The sequence below is a fragment of the Oryx dammah genome, unplaced genomic scaffold, assembly GCF_014754425.2.
Source record: "Oryx dammah isolate SB20612 unplaced genomic scaffold, SCBI_Odam_1.1 HiC_scaffold_17, whole genome shotgun sequence".
NCBI classification, from domain to species: domain Eukaryota; kingdom Metazoa; phylum Chordata; class Mammalia; order Artiodactyla; family Bovidae; genus Oryx; species Oryx dammah.
In genome coordinates, this window is record NW_024070201.1 from 44284655 (window position 1) to 44305598 (window position 20944).

General features: G+C 45.4%; 1 protein-coding gene across 8 annotated transcripts in view; it reads right to left on the reverse strand.

The window, feature by feature from the left end:
- Positions 1-20944, reverse strand: part of PPFIBP2 (PPFIA binding protein 2) — a 158209-nt gene that overhangs the window by 46019 nt on the left and 91246 nt on the right. For 4 of the 8 annotated variants that reach the window (XM_040258465.1, XM_040258464.1, XM_040258463.1 and 1 more), the window contains 2 exons: positions 20723-20836; positions 9109-9240 (listed from right to left, as the gene is read on the reverse strand). In XM_040258465.1, coding sequence (XP_040114399.1) covers positions 9109-9240; positions 20723-20836 — 246 coding nt within the window. Of the gene's footprint in view, positions 1-202; positions 386-9108; positions 9241-13290; positions 14449-20722; positions 20837-20944 lie in introns of those variants that run through there. The other 4 variants (XM_040258459.1, XM_040258460.1, XM_040258466.1 and 1 more) reach the window with 2 other exon arrangements.

A 20944-nucleotide genomic window follows, 5' to 3' on the forward strand; every position in this document is an offset into this window, starting at 1 on the left:
GCTCTCCTGCTCAGATCCTGCTGGGGGAGTGTCACAGAGCTCAGCTCACGTCCCTCAAGGGCGAGTCCCAAGCTCTGCCCAGAGGTGACTGCAGATCCATGTTAAGCTAGCGCACACGGTTCTGGTTAGGAGACACCCCGGTCCCTCCGCCATGAGACGCCCCACACACACATGCTCCCATATACTTAAGTGTGGTGCCTACAGGTGACCCCTCCCCGTGGGCACAGTCCTGGCCGCAGGGCTGGGGCCGGGCCGCGCCGTCGCCGGCCGCCACCTCCTCAGGGTAGTCCCTACTGAGAGAGAGGCGCTCTTGCATCTGCCTGTGGATGTCCAGCTGCAGCCTACACATCTGCTCCTGCAGCTCACTGATCACATTCAGAACCGACTGTAGGAAGGAAGAGAGAGGAGAAAAAAGCACTCAGGGTCAGTCTGCACTCACACACGGAACTCCCTGGGAAAGCAGAACAGAAGGACGGAAGTGTGCGGCGGGGCACCCGGGGGACACTGTCCACGACCCCCTGCTTTCTTCACAGGAAGCAAAAGATGCGGTGTTTTCCCTCACCTGCCCCATCCACAGGCCTGTCTTGCAATGTGAACAACCCTCCGCCAATGCCTTCATGCCACACTGGGGGCCATCATTACCTGTCCGGGTCCAAGATGCAGAGTCCGGCTACAGCAGAGATGGGCATACATGTGGACACATCCCTTCTACACACACCAACTCCCTCCCCAAACATACCAACACCTGAGTACCAGGGACATACAGCACACAACACGTTTACAGGTCCCCAACCCTAAGCACTCCCTCACGCCCAACACCACACCTGACTCTTCTGAAGCCTCAAGAACATTTTGGCCTTTTATGTCAACTTCGGAAAAATACTGCAACTTTTAGAATTCATACGTACTTAGTTCTGAATCTCTTGGACTAGCAGCTCCACTGGGCTTCCCTTTACCTACTCCACAGACATTTAGTGGCATTCTTCAGGGACCCAAGGCCACAGTAAGCAGTGGCACTCATGGGTGAGTGAGGAGAAACATACAAATAAAAATCACAAATGGCTATAAGTGCTATGCCAGGAAGACAGTGGGGCTTTCAGAGAGTGGTGAGGGACTAATTCTGCCTAGGTCAAGTCAGAGATGGGATGAGTCTCAGTGATGTCAAGAAGGCATATTCTCGACCCCTCACCTGGGTAGGGGTAAAGGAGACGAGGAGTCGGGAACTGGGTGATATGGTAGATGACGGTACTGCTCACATCAACATGATACCCGAGAGGCTGGGGAAGACTGTGGGCAGAGTGAAGCAGATGGCTGGCAATAGATCTAGACAGAGCCTAGGGTGGCCAGGGTCGCAGCCAATCACAGTGTTTGGCCCCTTTCTGCCCACCTTTACTGACGTTCCAAGCACTGTGCTGAGGGGTCTGCCCCCTGGTGCCTGCCCAGGCAGGCAAGGTTTCCATCCCCAATAGAAACTGTGTGTTCTTTAAAAAGAAAAGCTCCTCCCCGCTAACCTTGTCTGGTCCAGGTGGCAGCTTGGGGGCTGAGAGGACACTGGGCTTGGGCCCTACGCCAGCCGCTCCACTTGAACCTGGGGAGCTGCACTGCAGGCGTGGCTGTTGTGAGCGGGCCCCTGGCCTCCCGGACACTCCGCCTGGAGCTAGCTCACCGAAACCAGCCTGGAGAGGGCCCCACCCTGTCTTCACCCAGAATCAGCGACAGAAGGTGGGCCGCCCTTGGCTCAGCTGACTTTGGTAAACAGCTTGCATGGCGCCTGGCACACAGGAGCCTTCGATAAATGGGAGTTCACTTTCCCCCAGTGCTTCTCCTTTTGCCACCAAGTACTTGAGTAAGGAATGGAGACAAACTGGGAGAGCAATCAAAAACATCTCAAGGTCACGGGACATAGTGAAGGCCCACGGGACATTGATCGCTGACAACAGAAGCCCAGGCATGCTTCCCATACTCTTCCAGAACATTTAGTCTCTCCTAGTCACTGGCCCCGCCTGTCTTCAGACCTGTTCTTCTCTCGCTTATGTAAGTTTCAATAACTTTGGTGCCCTCACTCTTCTCTTGTTCCCTTCATTCGTACCTCTCTCAAGTGAGGGGTCTAGACCCACTGACCCTGATTTTCATCACCTCATCCTCACCTCCAGTCTCCAGGCAAATGAGCTGGAGCTCTGTCTCCACCACACACTCTCTCCGCCTCCTGGTCAGATCCACACACGTGTTCTCTGTCCTCAAGCTGCGTGGCTCCCTCTTTTTACTCCTTACCTTCAGGAACTCTGAACTACTCAGGTTCTTCTGGCCTCTCTTTTACTCTTTTTCTGCCAACTTATCCATCACTCCAGCCTGTGGGTCTTCATGAATCCCAATGTCAACTGACTTGTTAATTTTTCTTTGGCTTCTTGCCATCACACCTTCAAGGCCTTCTATTTCAGCATCCAAATGGACTAAAAATGCTCACCAGGCAGGAAGACTAAGGGCAGATGACATGACCCCCTACAAAAAAAAAAATCTTCCTAGCAGGAATCTTAAGGCACTATTCATTATCATTTGGGTACCAATAAGATGCTTGCTCCTTGGAAGAAAAGTTATGACCAAACTAGATAGCTTATTAAAAAGCAGAGACATTACTTTGCCAACAAAGGTCAATCTAGTCAAAGCTATGGTTTCTCCAGTAGTCGTGTATGGATGTGAGAGTTGGACTGTGAAGAAAGCTGAGTGCCAAAGAACTGATGCTTTTGAACTGTGGTGTTGGAGAAGACTCCTGAGGGTCCCTTGGACAGCAAGGACACCCAACCAGTCCATCCTAAAGGAGATCAATCCTGAATATTCATTGGAAAGACTGATGCTGAAGCTCCAATACTTTGACCACCTGATGTGAAGAACTGACTCATTAGAAAAGACCCTGATGCTGGGAAAGATTGAAAGTGGGAGAAGGGGACGACAGAGGATGAGATGGTTGGATGGCATCACCGACTCAATGGACATGAGTTTGAGTAAACTCCAGGAGTTGGTGATGGACAGGGAGGCCTGGTGTGCTGCAGTCCATGGGGTCACAAAGAGTCAGACACGACTGAGCAACTGAACTGGTGCCTATTTTGACATTCATCCTAAATTCCTATATCTTATCCACAAGACTATCCCAAGCAGTGTTTCCACATGTGATGCCTCACTAAAGTGGGGATTTTCCAGGCCTAATGCTGCAAGATGTACTCCTGGCCAAACCAGTGAGGCCCAACAGACATGACTTGCTCTTAACAGACACAGACCCCTACTTTGTCTTCTAGCTTCTCACAAACCATCACAGGGTTGACTTCAAACTCAACAGACTGAATTTTGTAGAACTCTTCTTTCTTTGCCATTTTGAAAAAAGAGAAGGAGGAGAAAATGGTTACTTCCAGTTTTTCAGCAACTCACTGATTTCTCAGATTCTTTAAAATTCACTCACAGCAAGCACCTGTGCACCTGTGAGATGCATCAGCAGAACCAAGCCCATTCTTTCTTTGACCTTCTCACTGAGCATGGAACTTTAAAGGGAAATCTCCCTATTGCCCTCGGCACTGTCCCTTTGAGTGGGGTTTGCCCTTCCTGATAACTGGTCATACAGGCGCACTTTTATTTGTCCTTTCGACCAAGCCCCTTTGAAAACTAGTTTCTTTCAAGGTATCTCTAAGCTTCTCCTTTTTATTGGTATTATTTGTGAGGTCACACAGTCAGAAATAATTATATTTCTAAGCAGTTCAATATTTTTGAGTCATCTCTTCTTTGTCTGAACTTTCAAAGGTAAGCTTTACCAAAGTTTACAGTGCATGGCAGTCTATGGTGAGTTTCCCCTCCTCCACTGTCATGAAGTCTCAAAATAACAATGGCTACTCGCTCCCAAGATACTCTTCACTTCTACTTCATAAACTGGTTTCTAGCTTTGCTTTAGCATTAGAGCCAGAGTGGGAGTTTTCCTGGTTTATCTACATTCAGGGCAGAAACTAAAAACAAGAGGGGTAGGGAAGAAGCAAAAACAAAAAGCAGCCTTTCAATACTTAGGTGTTTAGCTGGAGGAATCTTTTGAGAGTAAAAGTGTGAGTCGCTCAGTCGTGTCCAACTCTTTGAAGCCCTGTGGACTGTAGCCCGCCAGGCTCCTCTGTTCATGAGATTTCCCAAGCAAGAATGCTGGAGTGCACTGCCATTCCTTTCTCCAGGGGATCTTCCCATCGTAGAGACGGAATGTGGCTGTCCTGCACTGCAGGCAGATTCTTTACTATTCGAGTCACTAGGGAAGCCTAGAGGAGTCTTTTTAGGAACTCTCCAAATTGCCGCTCCCTCCCATTCCTGTCCCTTGTCTGCCTCCATCAGTCTGGGGATCTGGATCAGCAGTGCACCTATTTTCCTCCTCCACTTCCTGTAACCACGTGGTGCACCCCAGCAATTCTGGAACACCCTCCTCTCAACCTCCGATCCATGTGGCAGCGCTGTTCTCCACTATGTGCATCCTCAGGCCTGCCACTTCAATGTACTTTAAAGTCCTTTATTTTCAGAGCTAGCCCATTTCCTCTCTCAACAGGTCTGTCTCTCTCCCATACGGTGGAGCCTTTTGTAGCAGTGTTTCCATTCTCAGGCCTCACGTCATGAAGTCCAGGTGACATTTATGAGGTTCTAATCACTACTCTGTAATCTCAGCTCATTTTATTTACTCCTCCTGTTTTGCTAACCATTAAATTTCTTTTTTTTTAATGATACTTTTCTGTGAGAGACTACTGGGCAGCTCCCATAATCAGTCTTTCCTATCCTATCCTACCTGTTAAACTTGTTCACAGTTTTACTTAGCTGTTTTTTCCCCTCTTACTTCATGCTCAGTTTAGTACCATCCTGGCACTCTGACATGTCAGGGTGGGAATACCACCTCCACACCTGTCAAAAGGTCAAATGCATATACCCTTTGACCCTTCAATTTCACTTCAATATCTTCACACATTTACAAATTTATTCACAACAGCATTACTTAAAAGAACAAACACTTGGAAACAAATGTCCTCCCCAAAAGAGAAATGGCTAAATAAATGGGGGTAGAGAGTGAAATAATATATAAATATAAATGAGGAAAGAAAAATTTTAATGTGCTTGATATGAAACGAACTCTGACTGCTCATTAAAAAAGAGAAAATCTAAAGTCATGTGTATCTGTGCAAAAATGAGGAAGATAATTTATCCACCTAAATTTGCTTATCCATATATAGGCTAATTCTGAAGGATACAAAACAAACTGACAACACTGGCGCCTGCCTGCTGGCTGGGGAAGAAGAGATTTTGCTGCATATACCTTTCTGAACTCTTAACTTATGAACTGTTGGAGTATATTTCCTATACAAATAAAAATGAGTAAATAAAATAAAATACATAAAATAAAAACAAGAATAGTAATACTCTAAGTCAGGCTAGCGCCTCTCAGAGCAAACACAATCATCCCAGCCTTTGCTCTGTACTCCAAGTCCATCATTCTGATTGCCCCAGTTCAGAAATCAGAACCCTTCCTTTCCAAAGTCCCACCCATAGGAAGAAAGTAAGCATGACAACAGCATCTGTGCTATAAGATATTCCATTTTCTGCCAGGAAATCCTAGAGACTGTTTCTGGTTCTCTCTGTGATATTCCTGACCCATCGGGTGGCTCCATTTACCAGCATACGCCGGGTCCCTGGTCCCCTTTTGGAAGGCTGCTCTGGTACTACACGCAGAAGGGGATGCAGCTGCAGGCTCCCTGCATACCGAGTGCTGGAAGCCAGATGCCCTTCTCCAAGGAAGATCTCTCCAAGGGCCGTGACTTTGTAGGGGTGCCACCCAGAGGTTTTCCTTTGTCTCTGGATCGCTTTCTTTCATGTCCCATCCTCCCAATTGTGGTGTCTATCACTTTTCGCATTGGTTACTTTTCCTATCATCCTACTCTTCAGGCATAAACCTAACAGACCCAAACATGGGTCCCCTGAAATGACCCAGAACCACCGCAAAAGGCTCAGAAGAAAAGGTACAGGAAACAGGAAACCCAGTATTCACCCACGTCTCGAAGGGTCACCAGTGACTCCTGAGTGAGCTGGCTGTCAGGACTGTATTCATTTAACAGGAAACCTACACCTCAAAGTCCTCGGGTTTATATATGAACATTTGTAATCACTTCCGTACTGACTATAGAGCAGCAGGATACTGGCTTAGAATAAATCCTGAGCTACACAGAGAAAGTTTGTTCAGATCTGGCTACCTCAAAAGAAAAAAGAAAAAAAAAAAAAAGTCTTGCCTCTTTCAAACTGTAAGCAATCAGGCCTTAGGCTAAGTACATTCACTAGAAAAACAGCAGCAGCATTGGATGAGAAGCAACATTCCCTTTAATCTTGTTACTACGCCCTCAGTGACCTGAGCTGGCCAAACATCTCACACAAAATAAACACCTTCACGCACAGGACAATAGTGCAGCTTAAGCAGCCCTCTGCATGGCTCTGAGCCTCAGACGCTCCAGAGAGTTACAGACAGTAGTGTTGGGTCTGAACACACCAGCAAAGATCCTGTTCAATTACAAGAATGAGAAAGTTGTTTCAGGTCAGGGGGCTGGTCACTGAATATCACAAGTTCAACGGCCTGAAAAATTCTTCCACGTGGAAGGAAACCTAATGCTTGTACTAGCAGCTGGGAAGGGCTGTTATCTGGTAGAACTGAGGCCAGGGGCTTAGGGCTTATGGTGCCCCATATATGAACAGCGTAATGGAAAACAAAGACAAAAACTCAGACTGAAAAATAATCCTTCAGAAAAGAAAACATAAAGCAAACAGTAAAATGACTGCATTAGTGGTACATGGCCTAGAAGTGGGGGCTCCCCTTCCTTCTCCAGAAAGGAGCTGAACTGATCCAGCTCAGTGCTAACCCAGCATTCTGCTGCCATGAGCTGAGGCCCACACCCACTACAGTGACTGGATCAGAACAAAGCACTTGAGCCAAACTAGCCCAATGAGATGCAATCCTGGGGAACCTTTGAAAGAGAAAATCTCTCTCTGCAGAGGCCACTATAGTAGGATCTAAGGCTAACTTTGGCCACCTTCGTCACATGTGGGAGAGCCTTCCTGAGAATAAGCTGGTGCATGCATGCTCATTCGTGTCTGACTCTTTGCGACACCATGGACTGTAGCCCGCCAGGCTCCTCTGTTCACAGAATTTTCCAGGCAAGAATACTGGAGCAGGTTGCCATTTCCTTCTCCAGGGGACCTTCCTGTCCCAGGGATCTAACTGGCATCTGTTATGCCTCACGCATTGGCAGGTGGATTCTTTACCACTGCACCATCTGGGAAGCCAAGAACAAGGATGAAACAGAACCAAATGAGACATCAAACCTGATTTCTAACGACATGGTAAAGCCAACTGGATCTAATGTGATCAGCTTTTAAAACCCTAGACTGTTCCAGTTGTGTGACTTAATAGCCCCCCTCTCTTTTGTTTCTTTTCCTTCCTTCTTTCCGTGGTTTTGGTCTCTATGATTTTAAGTCTTCCGCCCCCAAGCCTGAATATATATCCACATGTGGTCACATGTCTTGAAATATTGGTAAAAGAACTCTAAATCTGGAGAAAACCCAGTTGCTTCTCTCTGGACATTGAAGAAGTATAGTCTATTCAGTTGACACTTCACACAGATAGGCTTTCAGTCTGTGTGAACTCTGCAGTAGGTCAATAATGTAGCACGCTCAACAACACCATCAGCAGTAACTAATAAAAGCTTGCTATCCAGCACTATGCTAAGGACTATACATGCACATGATGCCCTTCTGTCCTCAGAACAACTGAGCAAATCATAAGTATTACTAATCTCCATTTCACAGAAGAAGAAACACAGGTTTGGGGGCGCGGGTTCAATTACTTTTCTAAGATCACAGAGCTACGGAGTAGCTGAGCTTGGATCACAGCCAAGAGATCTGATTCAAGAGCGTGTACTTTTAATCCCCGGAAGATAGTGTCTTCAGCTTAATGGAGATAAATTTTCTTTTGGAAACTATACTTCTTACTAATGAGCATGTTCTCAAAAGCAACACAAGGAATATGCCCAAAATATTAGCAGTGTCTCCATCGCCAGCATTTACCCAGTAAACACAAATGTGCCAGGTTTCAGGGGACAATGATGTTTGTGCTTAATTGAAAGGAATAATGTCCATCTTTAGATTTTAGATAAGCCTTAATGGAAGCAAGGTTGCCAGATCATATGATACAGACTTAACTTTTGTTATTTTTTTTTTCTGATTTCATAAGACAATTACCCAGTTTACAGATAAAGAAATGGAAGTTCAGAGAGATTAAGTAGTTAACTTGCTGAAATTCAAAGAGGTATTAATCAGTTAGGTCAGTTAATTGAGCCAAAGTATTTCTAAACCTAAAGGCTACTCTTCTTGTCACATCTCACAATGCCACATCTCAGAATGCACAGTATACAAATAGAGAGGCTTGTGGGTAGAGACACACAGAAAGTGGTTATATTAAGTTAAAGCAGACTGTTCTGAGCTCTGAGCCTAAACTTTATTCAAAACATTTATCCAAACAAAACAAAACAAAAAACTATTTGGCATGCTCCAATCAATGGCGTATGAAGCCTTAGAAAACCAAACCAAAACAAGTCACAGGAAAACATTCTCTAAGAGAAAGCCTGTGTACAGGCTCACCCACAGGAGCCATCAGGAGAAAAGAAACACAAAATCTAGGGGTTGCAACTGGGTCACTGAAATGCATATTAAAGGGTGTCTCCAGACTCCATGAACAATGACAGTGGCCATCCCAGCACATGGTCATCTCTCGCAGAAGACCTCTTGTGTCCCTCTGAGTCTTGTCTGCTCCTTTTCATCCTTGCCAGCAGTCTGAGGTAGGATAAAGCCTAGAGCCAAAACGGGGTGGTTTGGGCACTGCTGAAATCTGCAGCCACAGCAAAACCTGATAACTTGGTATTAACAGATCACTGAGTCTCTGATGCATAGATGTTTCTGGCACTCAGTGGCTGTCAGGCTTGGGGTTGATCAGATGGCCTGAGGCCACATTAGGATAGCTTCCCCTGATCTGAGCTTAGGATAGTATGGGTGGTTTATCGCACTCACCTCTGCTTTTTTCTGCTTCTCCTCCTGCTCTTTCTGTTCCTTCTCCATGCCCACCAGCTTGAGCTTCAGCTCAGACACTTCGGTCATTAGATTGAGCTTCTGGGTCTCAAGAGATGTACGACTTAGTAGCTCCTGCAGGCAAAAACAGATCTCAAAATCACAAACCTCCATAGCAGTAGGAACAACTGTAACTCCATGCATAGCACGGAAGGCAGTCTCTGCATTGTACATTGAAACCATTACATGTGAGTCACACTGGAACAGGCCTGGGTTGATGGTGGGTCACTCAGGGATTGCACAGTCCCTGATCCTATTCTCTGTGCTCTGAGAGTCAATGTGAGCTATGTTTCTCAAGAAAACACATTTGTCCATAGAAACCAGGTTAGAGAAAAATTATTCATTATTTCCAGGTTAGAGAAAAATAGATGGGTTGGCTCAGAGAACAAAATTTCTCCATGTCTATTTTTAAAGCAAAGGCAGGAGATTCTCTGCACCAAAATAAATAAACAAACAAACAAAAAACAAGCTAATGTTAATAATATATGTTTCAAAACCAAAGTCTCCATATCATCTCCTGGGCTTAGTTCAATATTCAGCCCAGTCTTCCACACATCTCACTGTTAAGACCTCACTGCAATGAATCTAGAAGGGAGCTAGGACATAAAGCAGATATTCGGTGATTATTTACTGAATGGTTATAGTATAATCTTTTGTGATATGTATCTTTCCTAGTAGTCCTGCCAAGTCTAAAATAGTAGCAGACAACAACCTGCCATTAATGCATGCACTTAATAAGCATAAATAAGATGAAAAACAAAGGTGATAGGTGAAATACCTGCTTAGCACTACTAGGAATTATGAAAGATCTCAAAAGCCAGGAGGACCTCCCACAGTCCAGGGGTAACATTTCTCCATGGGCAAAAAGGCAATGTTCCACAAGATCCCAAATCCTGCCACCCGACGGACTCTGGACACACAAGTCCTGGCAAGGAGACTATGATATGGCCCTCAGAGGCCCTAGGAAGGTAACCACTGATGTGAGCAGATGGAAAGGGCATCCTGCCATGGTCTGAACTTTCTGTATCATCTTAAGCAACCCAAACCTAGTACAAGAATGGTGATATCAACAATCTGACCCTACAGCCACAAATGTGTTCTGAACCGTCTTCAACTCATAAAACCGAGACACAGATTTTAACTTGGACAAGATGATTTCCTAGGCCAAAGACCGTTAGTATCACTGAAAGCCAGGCTACAAACCATCCATTTGCTAACCTGAGAGAGTAAGTATCTAGAACCCAAAGAATTCAGCAAAATGAGCTTTGCACTGGGCTGAGGAGGCCAGCTCTTCCTGAGCCAGCCAGATGTAAAGCTGGCTTACAGGGCAAAGGTGGGGCCCCTTGGTCATGAGGAGTTAGCCAGATAAGGGAGCCCAGTGTTGAGAGCAGGGGTGGGTAGACAGATTCATTGAGAACCTCCTCTGTGCTCAACACTGCTGGGTGCTTTACATACATTGTCTCAACAAACCCCCACCCAGGGACTAGGCAGTCAACATTATCATCCCTATTTCAAGACGAAGAAACGAGCCCAAGATTTATTGGTCCTTTTATCTACTTGAGGCAGCTTGCAAATAGACAATTTAAGTTAAAAAATAAACTGTAAAAATTAAATCAGGTAAGGAAAGAAGATGAAGAAGCCAGAGTGACTTCTGGCATAAAACTCAGACCCTAAAGTTCTATTCTTTATTGATGATCAATATTATCTATATTAATGCTTTTGAACTGGGGTGTTGGAGAAGACTCTTGAGAGTCCCTTGGACTGCAAGGAGATCCAACCAGTCCATCCTAAAGGAAATCAGCACTGAATATTCATTGGAAGAACTCCAATACTTTGGCCACCTGATGCGAAGAGCTGACTCACTGGAAAAGACCCTGATGATGGGAAAGATTGAAGGCAGGAGGAGAGGGGGACGACAGAGGATGAGATGGTTGGATGGCATCACCATGATAGACACGAGTTTGAGTAAACTCTGGGAGTTGGTGATGGACAGGGATGCTGGTGTGCTGCAGTCCATGAGGTTGCAAAGAGTCAGACATGACTGAGTGACTGAACTGAACTGAAAGTTCTATTCACAGCTAGAGATTAAGTACAATGTGTGTGAATTTCCCAGCCAGCAGTGCAAAAGGAAAAATGGATGATTCTAGAACTCCAGGTCCATAGGATAATAACAGTTGCTTTGGAGTGCTGAGAACTGAGAAAGTTTTCTTCCATGAGACTTCAATCATTTGTTCAACTATCAGATGCCAAGGCCTAGGGACAGGAGAGTTAAAAACACAGCTCCTGTGGAGTGCTTGAGTCTTTTAAGATGGTATTTATGCAGTCGTCTATTGACTAGCGGTCAAGATATAAGATGACATCTTGACCTAGATATTGACCCAATATACAATATCTTGACCCAATCCTACCAAGACAAGTGGGATTCAAAAAAGCTTCATAAGGCATCTCTCTTGAAGATAAGAATCTACTCTGCTTCCTTTATTGCCAGAATCCCTCTGGCTGTTTTAAATGCCAGGTTGTAACTGGTCATACCAATGTTAAAGTTGACAAGGATAATGTTCAAATTGGTTGCATTAAAGTTCCAATAGCATTCCATTTGATAATACCAGTGTTCTGATTGGTCATACTAACCTTCCAAGTGGACATTTCAATTAGACACACCAAAGTCTTAATTAGAAACCTGGGGTTGCTTAATTTCACATAGTCTACTGTTAGTAAAACTTCTACCTACTCTCTCCTAGCTTGCATCTATTTAGCATGTGCTTCCGCCTTTCATTATCATCATCCCAGTCTTTGTCATTTATATTGAGAAGTACCATCCTAGTCCCTGAACTCAAAATCAGCCTTCACCAGTCTTATCCCAGCCCAGCTCCACCTCCTCATCTCCAGGCCCAGCACAGTCTCCAGCCATTGTTGTGTACTACGACCTCTATCCTAATTATCATGTGTGTGCTTAGTCACTCAGTCATGTCTGACTCTTTGCAACCTCATGGACTGTAGCCCGCCAGGCTCCTCTGTCCATGGGATTCTCCAGGCAAGAATACTGGAGTGGGTATCCATTCCTTACTCCTGGAGATCTTCCCAACCCAGGGACTGAACCTGGGTCTCCTGCATTGCAGGCAGATTCTTTACCATCTAAGCTACTACTTGACCCTGATCTTGATCCAGAATGTATGTGTTTTGCTTCTAAAATCTTCAACTCTGAAATTCTCTCCTCTAGCCACAATACTCTGACCTTTCAACTAGCGCTTTTACTTACTCAAAACATCTTTAATTTTGACTTCTGTGGCTACTAGTTACTTAATAACTCCCTATTTTCCTAGTTTATCAACTTCCTTTATGCAGTATTTGCCTCCATAGCCACCGTATACCTTAAGGCTTGTCACTTCCGTTGTGCCATTTCTGCACCAGAAAATTCTCCCTCCAACTCATTCTTGCCCCTAGGTCTGAAGTGTGTTTGCGTCACCAGTGCCCAGTCGGTGCCAAACCTCAGACTGTTGCCTATGTTTCCACTCCTCATGGCCTGAGAATTGCTGGTAAAAGTCACTTAATGATGCCAATTTGTTTCCACACAAATTTACTCTATCTAATCACAGCTGATGTTCCAACACTGCCTGGCAAACTTGTATTCATCTCTGGCTGGTTTCTTTCAGAGATTGTTCCAAATCTTTTCCATTCTCTTTGAGTTCTAAACCCCACCCTATTCCCCTCTTCTCCTCAAATAACCTCTACTCATATTTACTGAAAAGATTCTTAAAGATCATCTGATCAGTCATTGAACTTACATCCTTCTGTTTCAAAGTTTCCTGGAAGCCCTCATTTCTCTCTCTTGAATCATGTCCCAGAGAAAGCAAGCCCACAACTCCTTTCTGAGGCTAGCCTGACGACTGAACGCAGCAACCATGAGAACCTCTGTGAGGTTCTACCATCTTAAGAACTGTTCCCGAGTTTCACAGAAAAGAACAAAATTCTGCAAAGCAATTCTCTTTCAATTAAAAAATAAATAAATTAAAAAAAAAAAAAAGAACTGCTCCCGAGCCCAGTAAGTTTCCAGGTTGCACAGAAAAAGCATATGTTAAAAGACACATAGATTCCAGGGTTTTCTTCTGAATTCAGCTGACCCACCTTCCTGTGGCTGAACAGTCCTCCACGCCATCCTCACTCAGCTTGAAAGAAGACTCCGGTCACTCCCTGGTTAATCAGGAGCGCTGGGCTTTGTTCTGAGTCCTAGTTCTGTCTCTCCCTCTAGCTGGTAGAGCAGAGTGAAGCCTGCTCACAGGGACCTGGGCCCTCCCTCACCTCTGTACTGCCTTAGAGGAAGTTCCCACCAAGTCTGGGCTACTCTAGGGTAGGGCCATTAATCATCCGGATCTGACAGGCATTTAATCTCTCCCTCACCATCAGCTTCCATCCCTCAGGCCATAAACATGATCAAATTTCTGACATTTGAAAGAACCTTCCCTCTTGACCTCCTTCCCCTCCAGCGACCACCATCCGCTCCCTAGTGCTTGGACTGGGCAGGCATACTCTGTGTGGTGTGAGTGCGAACACTGGCTCTTTCTCTCTCCACTCCCTTCTTCCCCTCACAGCCAAGCCCTGAACAGAATCATCTACTCTTGCTGCCTCTTCCTCATCTTCCTGTTACTTCTCAAGAAAACGTCTGCACGCCTGCAACTCGGCTTCTGCCTTCAGTGGGCAGAATACAGAAACCGTCGTGGCTCCGGGGACCAGTGCCCACACTTTCACTTCTCAGCTCTCAACTCACTGACTCAACCTGAATCCTCTCATCAGTGTAACTCCATCCTCCCTTTCCATTTCCCTGACCTTTCTTTTTTCCTCTTTCCTGTCATTTGCTAGCTTCTTTTATCCTGGTTACCCTTTAAGAATAACATTCTTGGATCCTGAGCGCCCATCCCCAAGACTGGAGTGATTTCTGGGTCCAGCCTATTTGTCTAGAAGGTTTGGCACCTACTCAGACCCACAGGGTGGGATTCTGCTGGGATCTATCCCAAACACACAGCTACTATAATGGGTGGGGGTGGGGGCAGTATGAGCAGGCAGGGGGCTGATGAGAGGCAACGGTCTCATAACGTCTACTCTCCTGATTGTTTCAAGGATGCCTGTATAAATGAGAGAAGGCAGGGGATAAACAGAGGGTGGTATGAGATGAGGGTGGTTTGTGTTTCTTACTATGAAGGGCCATGAAACTGGATAATGAAACTTTAGAAAGAAAACCAATGAATAAAATTATCACCCACCCCTCTCACTTCACCACGACCAGTAATCTCTTCCAGAAGGGCAAGAAAGGAGATGAAAAAAAAAAGCTTCCCTCTCAGAGCAAACGGTCGTTTCCTTTTTCCAAAGCTCAGAGTCTGAGTGGGGCTGATAAAAAGAGCTTGCCTTTCAACTAGACTCTCCTTAAAGGGCCACATCTTGAAGCAATTACCTCCATCTTTAAGCGTGGAACCTGACCCAGGGAGTTACTGGCCAGTGATGCAGGGCTGTAGCCAGACTGGCAACCTGAAACCAGAATGAGAGTTCGGGCCATGGAAAGACTTGAAAGGAAAAATGTGTCCCTTTGCCCTTTGAGGTAAGAGGCCAAGGCCTTGCCAGGAAGTCTCTTTCAGGGAGAGGGGCTCGTACTCAAGCTGGATTTGACTCAGTCCCCACTAACTAAATCATCTCTCTGAACCTTAGTCCCTTTACTTTATCTGTAAAAAGGGGTAAAGCACCTACTTCATGTTGTGGTCTGGAGATTCAACAGCAAATGAGATAAACCTGAGGAAAGCGGTCGTCTGCCTCATGAATCTCCCACGGGGAGTTTTAGGGAACAACTGGCAAATCCCTGTTTTCTTCACTCATGACTCAAGTGCCCTGTCTCCCTGGACAGATTTGTGTTCCCACAGGAGCATGTGCATAGCTCTGTTTAATGTCCTTTCTGAGGCAGAAATACCTCCCTCAAGGTGCTCTTTAGGAATTTATGAACTAGGTGCTGACGACGCTTTGTTGTGTTCACACATCTGGGCACACTGGTCCCTCACTCAACTCAGGGGCTGGAGCTGAGCCTGGGTCCCTCACTCTCCCGGCCATTATGCGATGGTCCAGTTTTTACAAAACTGGAAGAACTGTACTACAGCTCTAAGAGGTGGGCAGAACAGAGTCCACACTGTCATCCTCAGTTTCTATAAATAAGAACATAGGTTCACTGACTTATCCAGATCAAGCTCAAGTGTTAAATCTGCAGAAAGTCATGTCTGCAGACTCCAAACCCCCTCCATTTGTTATTCCCCACCTCTCACCTTCCCTGGTGGCTCAGAGGGTAGAGAATCTGCCTGCAATGCAGGAAACATGGGTTCGATCCCTGGGTTAAATTTCATTTAAATTAGTTGCATGGCAACCCACTCCAGTATTCTTGCCTGGAGAATCCCCATGGACATGGGAGCCTGGTGCGCTACAGTCTGTGGGGTCGCAAAGAGTAGAACATGACTGAGTGGCTAAGCATAGCACACACCTCACCTAAAAGGCCGCCAACACAAATGAGGTTACCTGATGCCTGGAGCTCCAGGTCAGGTAGGAGGACTGAAATAGAGCCAGGGGGCCTTCCAGTTTCCCCAAAGCTGGACTGTGTCTTCTAAGGAGCTCTGCAGCCTTTCCTCCTCCCACCTCGGATTCCTTATCCTTTCTTCTTCTTGGCACTAAACATGGCTTCTGTTCTTGACATTGATTACATCTGTTGATGGCCAGTCTCTGGGAAGTACTCCCTTTGGCTGCCAGCTCTGTATGAAAGCTCATCTCCACTGAATGCACTGGCTTCTTCCCTGAAATAAATCATCACCCTCTGAAGAAGGGTCAGCAATCAGAGGCAGAGGAACCTCCCAGAGAACCCACGGAGGCCGCTCTAGAAAAAGCCACCAGGGACTTCATGACCTGCTTAAGGAACCAAGGGGCAAATCTCAGCCCTGTGGTCTCCATACTCAGACCAGTGAAAACAGACTCAGGCTGTGGCCCTTTGAAGACCCACTTGTACATTTCCTGGGAAATGTCTCTTCCTAATGGGGAAGGTTCCCTGGGGAATCTAGACATGCTCAGTGAGTCAGAGACCATACGAGAGTAGGTGTTATCACAGTCAGTCCTAAGGGGTATTTATGGATGCTCTGTTCCCACCCTATGTTCTTCAACAGACTACAGATAAGTATTTTGCCCTCAAACGTATCCATAATCTATGTGTATCTCATGTAGCCCTGTCTCTGTGCTGATTCAGTTTGGTCCTGGTTCACTTGTCTATCCCTATAGGTCTTAATGCTCTCCCTTTCTGGAGACCAGATGGTTAAGTGTGTAGAAGAAAACAGATGAGAGCTAAGAGATCACTAGTCATGTACAGATGTGAGAGTTGGACCATAAAGGAGGTTGAGCGCTGAAAAATTGATACTTTCAATTTGTGGCGCTGGAGAGAGTCCCTGGACAGCAAGGAGATCAAACTAGTCAATCTTAAAGGAAATCAACCCTGAATATTCACTGGAAGGACTGATGCTGAAGCTCCAATACTTTGGCCACCTGATGGGAAAAGCTGACTCATTGGAAAAGACCCTGATGCTAGAAAAGATTGAGCACAGGAGAAGAAGGGGATAACAGAGGATGAGATGGTTGGATGGCATCAGCAACTCAATGGACATGAGTTTGAGGAAACTCTGGGAGATAATAAAGGACAGGGAAGCCTGGCGTGCTGCAGTTCATGGGGTCATAAGAAACTAGACACAACTTAGTGACTGAACAACAACAAAAAGATCAGCACTTAGGAGAGGGGGCAGGCCAAACCAGGCTGAGGGGTCTTTGGCTCACAAGTCAGGTGTGAAACTAACTTCCTCCCTCTTGGGCTTCTGGAGGGAGGCTGACAGTGGTCAGGAGAACAGTTGTGGGAGAGACAGCACAATGGGGTTTGGAGCTCATGGATGCACAGGGTTTGGGTTACGTGGTTGAGTATGGCTTTCCTTAAGTCTACCCTGCCTCAACAGTGGTCTTCCAGCTGGCCCAAGGGGCCAAGTCTGGAATCAAGATCAGAGGTCCATGGGCCAGGTTTAGCCTGATGGTAAATATTGTGTGGTTCAAACTTTTTTTCTTTTTCCCATTGGTTGCCATTAAATTGGCTGCCAATTTTTTTCTAACACATTATTGGGGATTTTTACAGACACTAATACCTGCTGCAGCTGATTTGTTATGTTAGTGAATAATATTGAAACACTCCAGTCAATAACATTCAGGTAACAAAAGACATATTAATATGTCTCTGGTCAGTAAGATGTTAAAATAGACCAATCTTTAAATCCTTACATGTGAATTCCCAGCTTCTTGTGAAAACTGGAATATCTAGCAATACTGGACATCCACGGGTGGTCAGCTGCCACTTCAGACAGGACTTGTTCAAAGGGCAGGGATGCTAGGAACGCATTCCCAAGGGAAGCAGTGTCCATGTGCAGTCAGCAGGCCCCATGCTCCTTCAGAGCTCCTGGGCCTTTAACAGGAGGCCAGGTTGGCTCAGGCAAGAATGGTCTCGAGGGCTGACAGAAAGAGGCAATTGTTTGTGTCCATTTTCTGCCTCAAAGACATGAGTCATGCCTGCTTCTACCATGAGCCCAGGGCCCAGGATATCACAGTCAGGTCAGGCAAGTCTCTGCCTGTCCCCAATTAAGAGGACACTTACGTACACACTCCAAGCTATAGATGGCATTACATCAGCACTGTGGTGCAATAATTAAGCATCTTTTCAAACAGCATCAAGCAGATTTCAGAGAAGCATTAGCACATGCAGAACATTCAACATGGGACTTAGAGCTGGCAACCCAACCATCTCCAGTTCAGGCACCACCAAGCCCAGCAAACACATGAGTGGGAGCGATGCCTCAGAGGCCCCATAAGAACTGAACTCAGAATCCTCCAGGAGAGGAGTACATTAGCACACTGCTTTCATTTTACCCTTGAAGGACTGAAAGAACATGGTCAAAGTTATGGGCGTAAAAATAACTTGGTTAAGTTCAGGAAGATCTTTCAACCCCAGAGGGAGCAAGTAAGAGCTACTACCCTCTAAAATCTACCAAGCCAAGACATCCACCTATGGTACGTGCAAACCACATGACTGCTACCTCACCCACAGCACACAAGAAAGAAGATTTAGAATATAAACACGATGAAAGGGGTAGTTGAGCTTACGACTTTTTAAAAAAGTCTAAAGTCCAAACTTCTCTGGTGGTCCAGTGGATAAGAATCTGCCTGCTAATGCAGGGAACAAGGGTTTGATCCCTGGTCTGGGAAGATTCCACATGCCACAGGGGAACTAAGTCCGTGCGCCACAGCTACTGAGTTTGAGAGCCGAAACTACTAAGCCTGCACCCTAGAGCCTGTGCTGTGCAACAAGAGAAGCCACCACAATGAGAAGCCTGAGCATCGCAACTAATGAGTAGCCTCTGTGCGCTGCAACCAGAGAAAGCCCTTGTGCACCAATGAAGACCCAGCACAGTCAAAAATGAAAAACAATAATTTTCTTTTAAAGTCTAAAATCCAGTCTATGGGATAATGCTTAGGAGGACAAGACAACCTCCTTGAGGTGGCGCTGGGAGCCAACATCGAACTCCTTGGTACAGAGACTCAACAAGGAAGCAGAAATGTTGTCATGAGAGGGGCGTAGGGGGGCCCTGGATGAGCAGAAGGGCGGTGGTCAGAGAACTCAGGTACCACAATGGACCATTTTCTAACCTCCGATTACGTGACTGGTTACTCACCAGGCACGACTTTCCTGAAACATTAACCTCCTGCCATTTTTCTGACGCATTCCCTTGCGCATGCAAGTTTTCCTGGACTACGTCTAAGTTCTTTCTTTTTTTTTTTTTTTTACAGCATTCCGTCATCTTCCTCCCCAGTGCCCGTCTCAGAACTGCACCTTCTGCCTTCTTGAAAATATAATCTAGTGGACTGTCCTATGCATTCCTGTGAAACGGCTTTTCTGCTATTCGAGATTTTTCTACCAGGCTATTTTTTTTTTCCCTGAGTCTTCACAAGGAAGATTCAACTTTTAAAAATATAAAGAACTCCTATTGTCATTCAGATTTCCAGGGAACATGAGCAAGAGAAATGGCACACAATTTAAACAGAAAATCAAATGAAGCCACAAACATGGTAACTTATTAATCAGCAGTGAAAGGATAAACTAAAAACAGTTTCAGAGCTGTTGGAACTAGTTTCTACAAAGACATTTGCATAAAACTACTGATTTTTTTTTTTTAAGTTCCTCAAATGCACTCAAAGCTAAAAAATACCTGGGAAGTAAGACACTTATCCTGAGACCAAAGGTTATATTCAAAGCCTGTGTTCATTACTATTCTGTAGAGAAATAATTTGAATTTTATGCTGACCAGTAAAAAAAAAAGTTAGAACTTGGGGGAAAGGATTATAAGCAGTCTTCTAACTGAACCCACTCATTTTAAAAGAAGGACTTTCATTCTTTAAATAACTAGTGAGCACATTTTATGTGCCAGGTACTATACCAAGAGCTACAAAGTGTACACACATGAACTTCAGTAATGGTTTATTTTTCAAAATAACTGAAATGCAAAAATAACGCAAGTTAAGGAAACCTATTAACTAGATATATCACATTAGTTCATAAAATACAACCTCTAATTAGCGTCTCAACAGGTTCTGAAAACACTAAACAAAAATTCAACACCTCTTCCTGAAAACTGCTGCTCATTATTTACAATGGGGTCAGATTGTTCAGGAAGTCAATTAACTATAACATTTTTACAAAAAAAAAAAATCTTTAAGTGATAGTAAAGACAACAGCAGCAACATTTAAAAATGGCAAAAAAAAAAAAAAAAAAAAAACACTCCCTCTATGATGTTAAGCATAGAAAATCTGAGAACTAAATCACATCTCTGGTACAAATATGTTTTGTATATCATATGTACACATAGCAAAAAGGGCCAATGAGAAACAAGAAGACATTAAAGAGATGTTTTTGAATGGTAAAAGAGCAGCTAATTTTTTTCATTTTGATACATATTAAACTATATTAAAATATTATATGTAATAATGTGATCAATTTTATCAAAGAAAGGCACACAGAGCAAGTAGGGGAAGAGTGAGGGTGGAAAGAGGCGCAAAATAAGCTAACTGACTTTCGAAAACCCCAGATGCCACTCATAGGGCAAAGGCGGTAGCAGGGCCGTGCCAGAACCTGGGCTACTTGGTCACGAGGAGTTAGCCAACGTGTCCCATGTGGTTGGCGTGGTAACATGAGGGGGAGCGCCTCACTAAACCAGGCCTGGAGAAAGTTCCTTGGGGATCTGTGGAACCAGCCCGACAGGTTATTCCTCTCAGGCCTGCCCTTCCCCGCCCTCCCCCTCTGGTTTCACCTGCTGTGTAAACACTGCAAGCTGGGCGTCCAACCTTCCCTGCAGGCCGGACTGGAAAGGCAGCAGGGAGCTCTTCAACCTGGACCCAGAAAGGCGCTCACCCACACGAGCAGTGGCAGGACCCAAGGCCCTGGGCCTCACCCGCCCGTACCTGTTGAAGCATCTCTTCGGCAGCATTGAGTTTCACCTGGTGCCCTTCCAGACACACTTCCAGGTCCCGAATCTTCTCTCCCTGGGCTTCTACTTGGTCTGTGAGGACACTCACCTGTCCCAAGAGATAAAGCACAGGTTGAGGATCAGGACTGGCTCCCCACACACCACTGGCTCTGGATGCAAGAAGAATGACCGTTCTTTTTGGCAGGTGGCAGGTGGC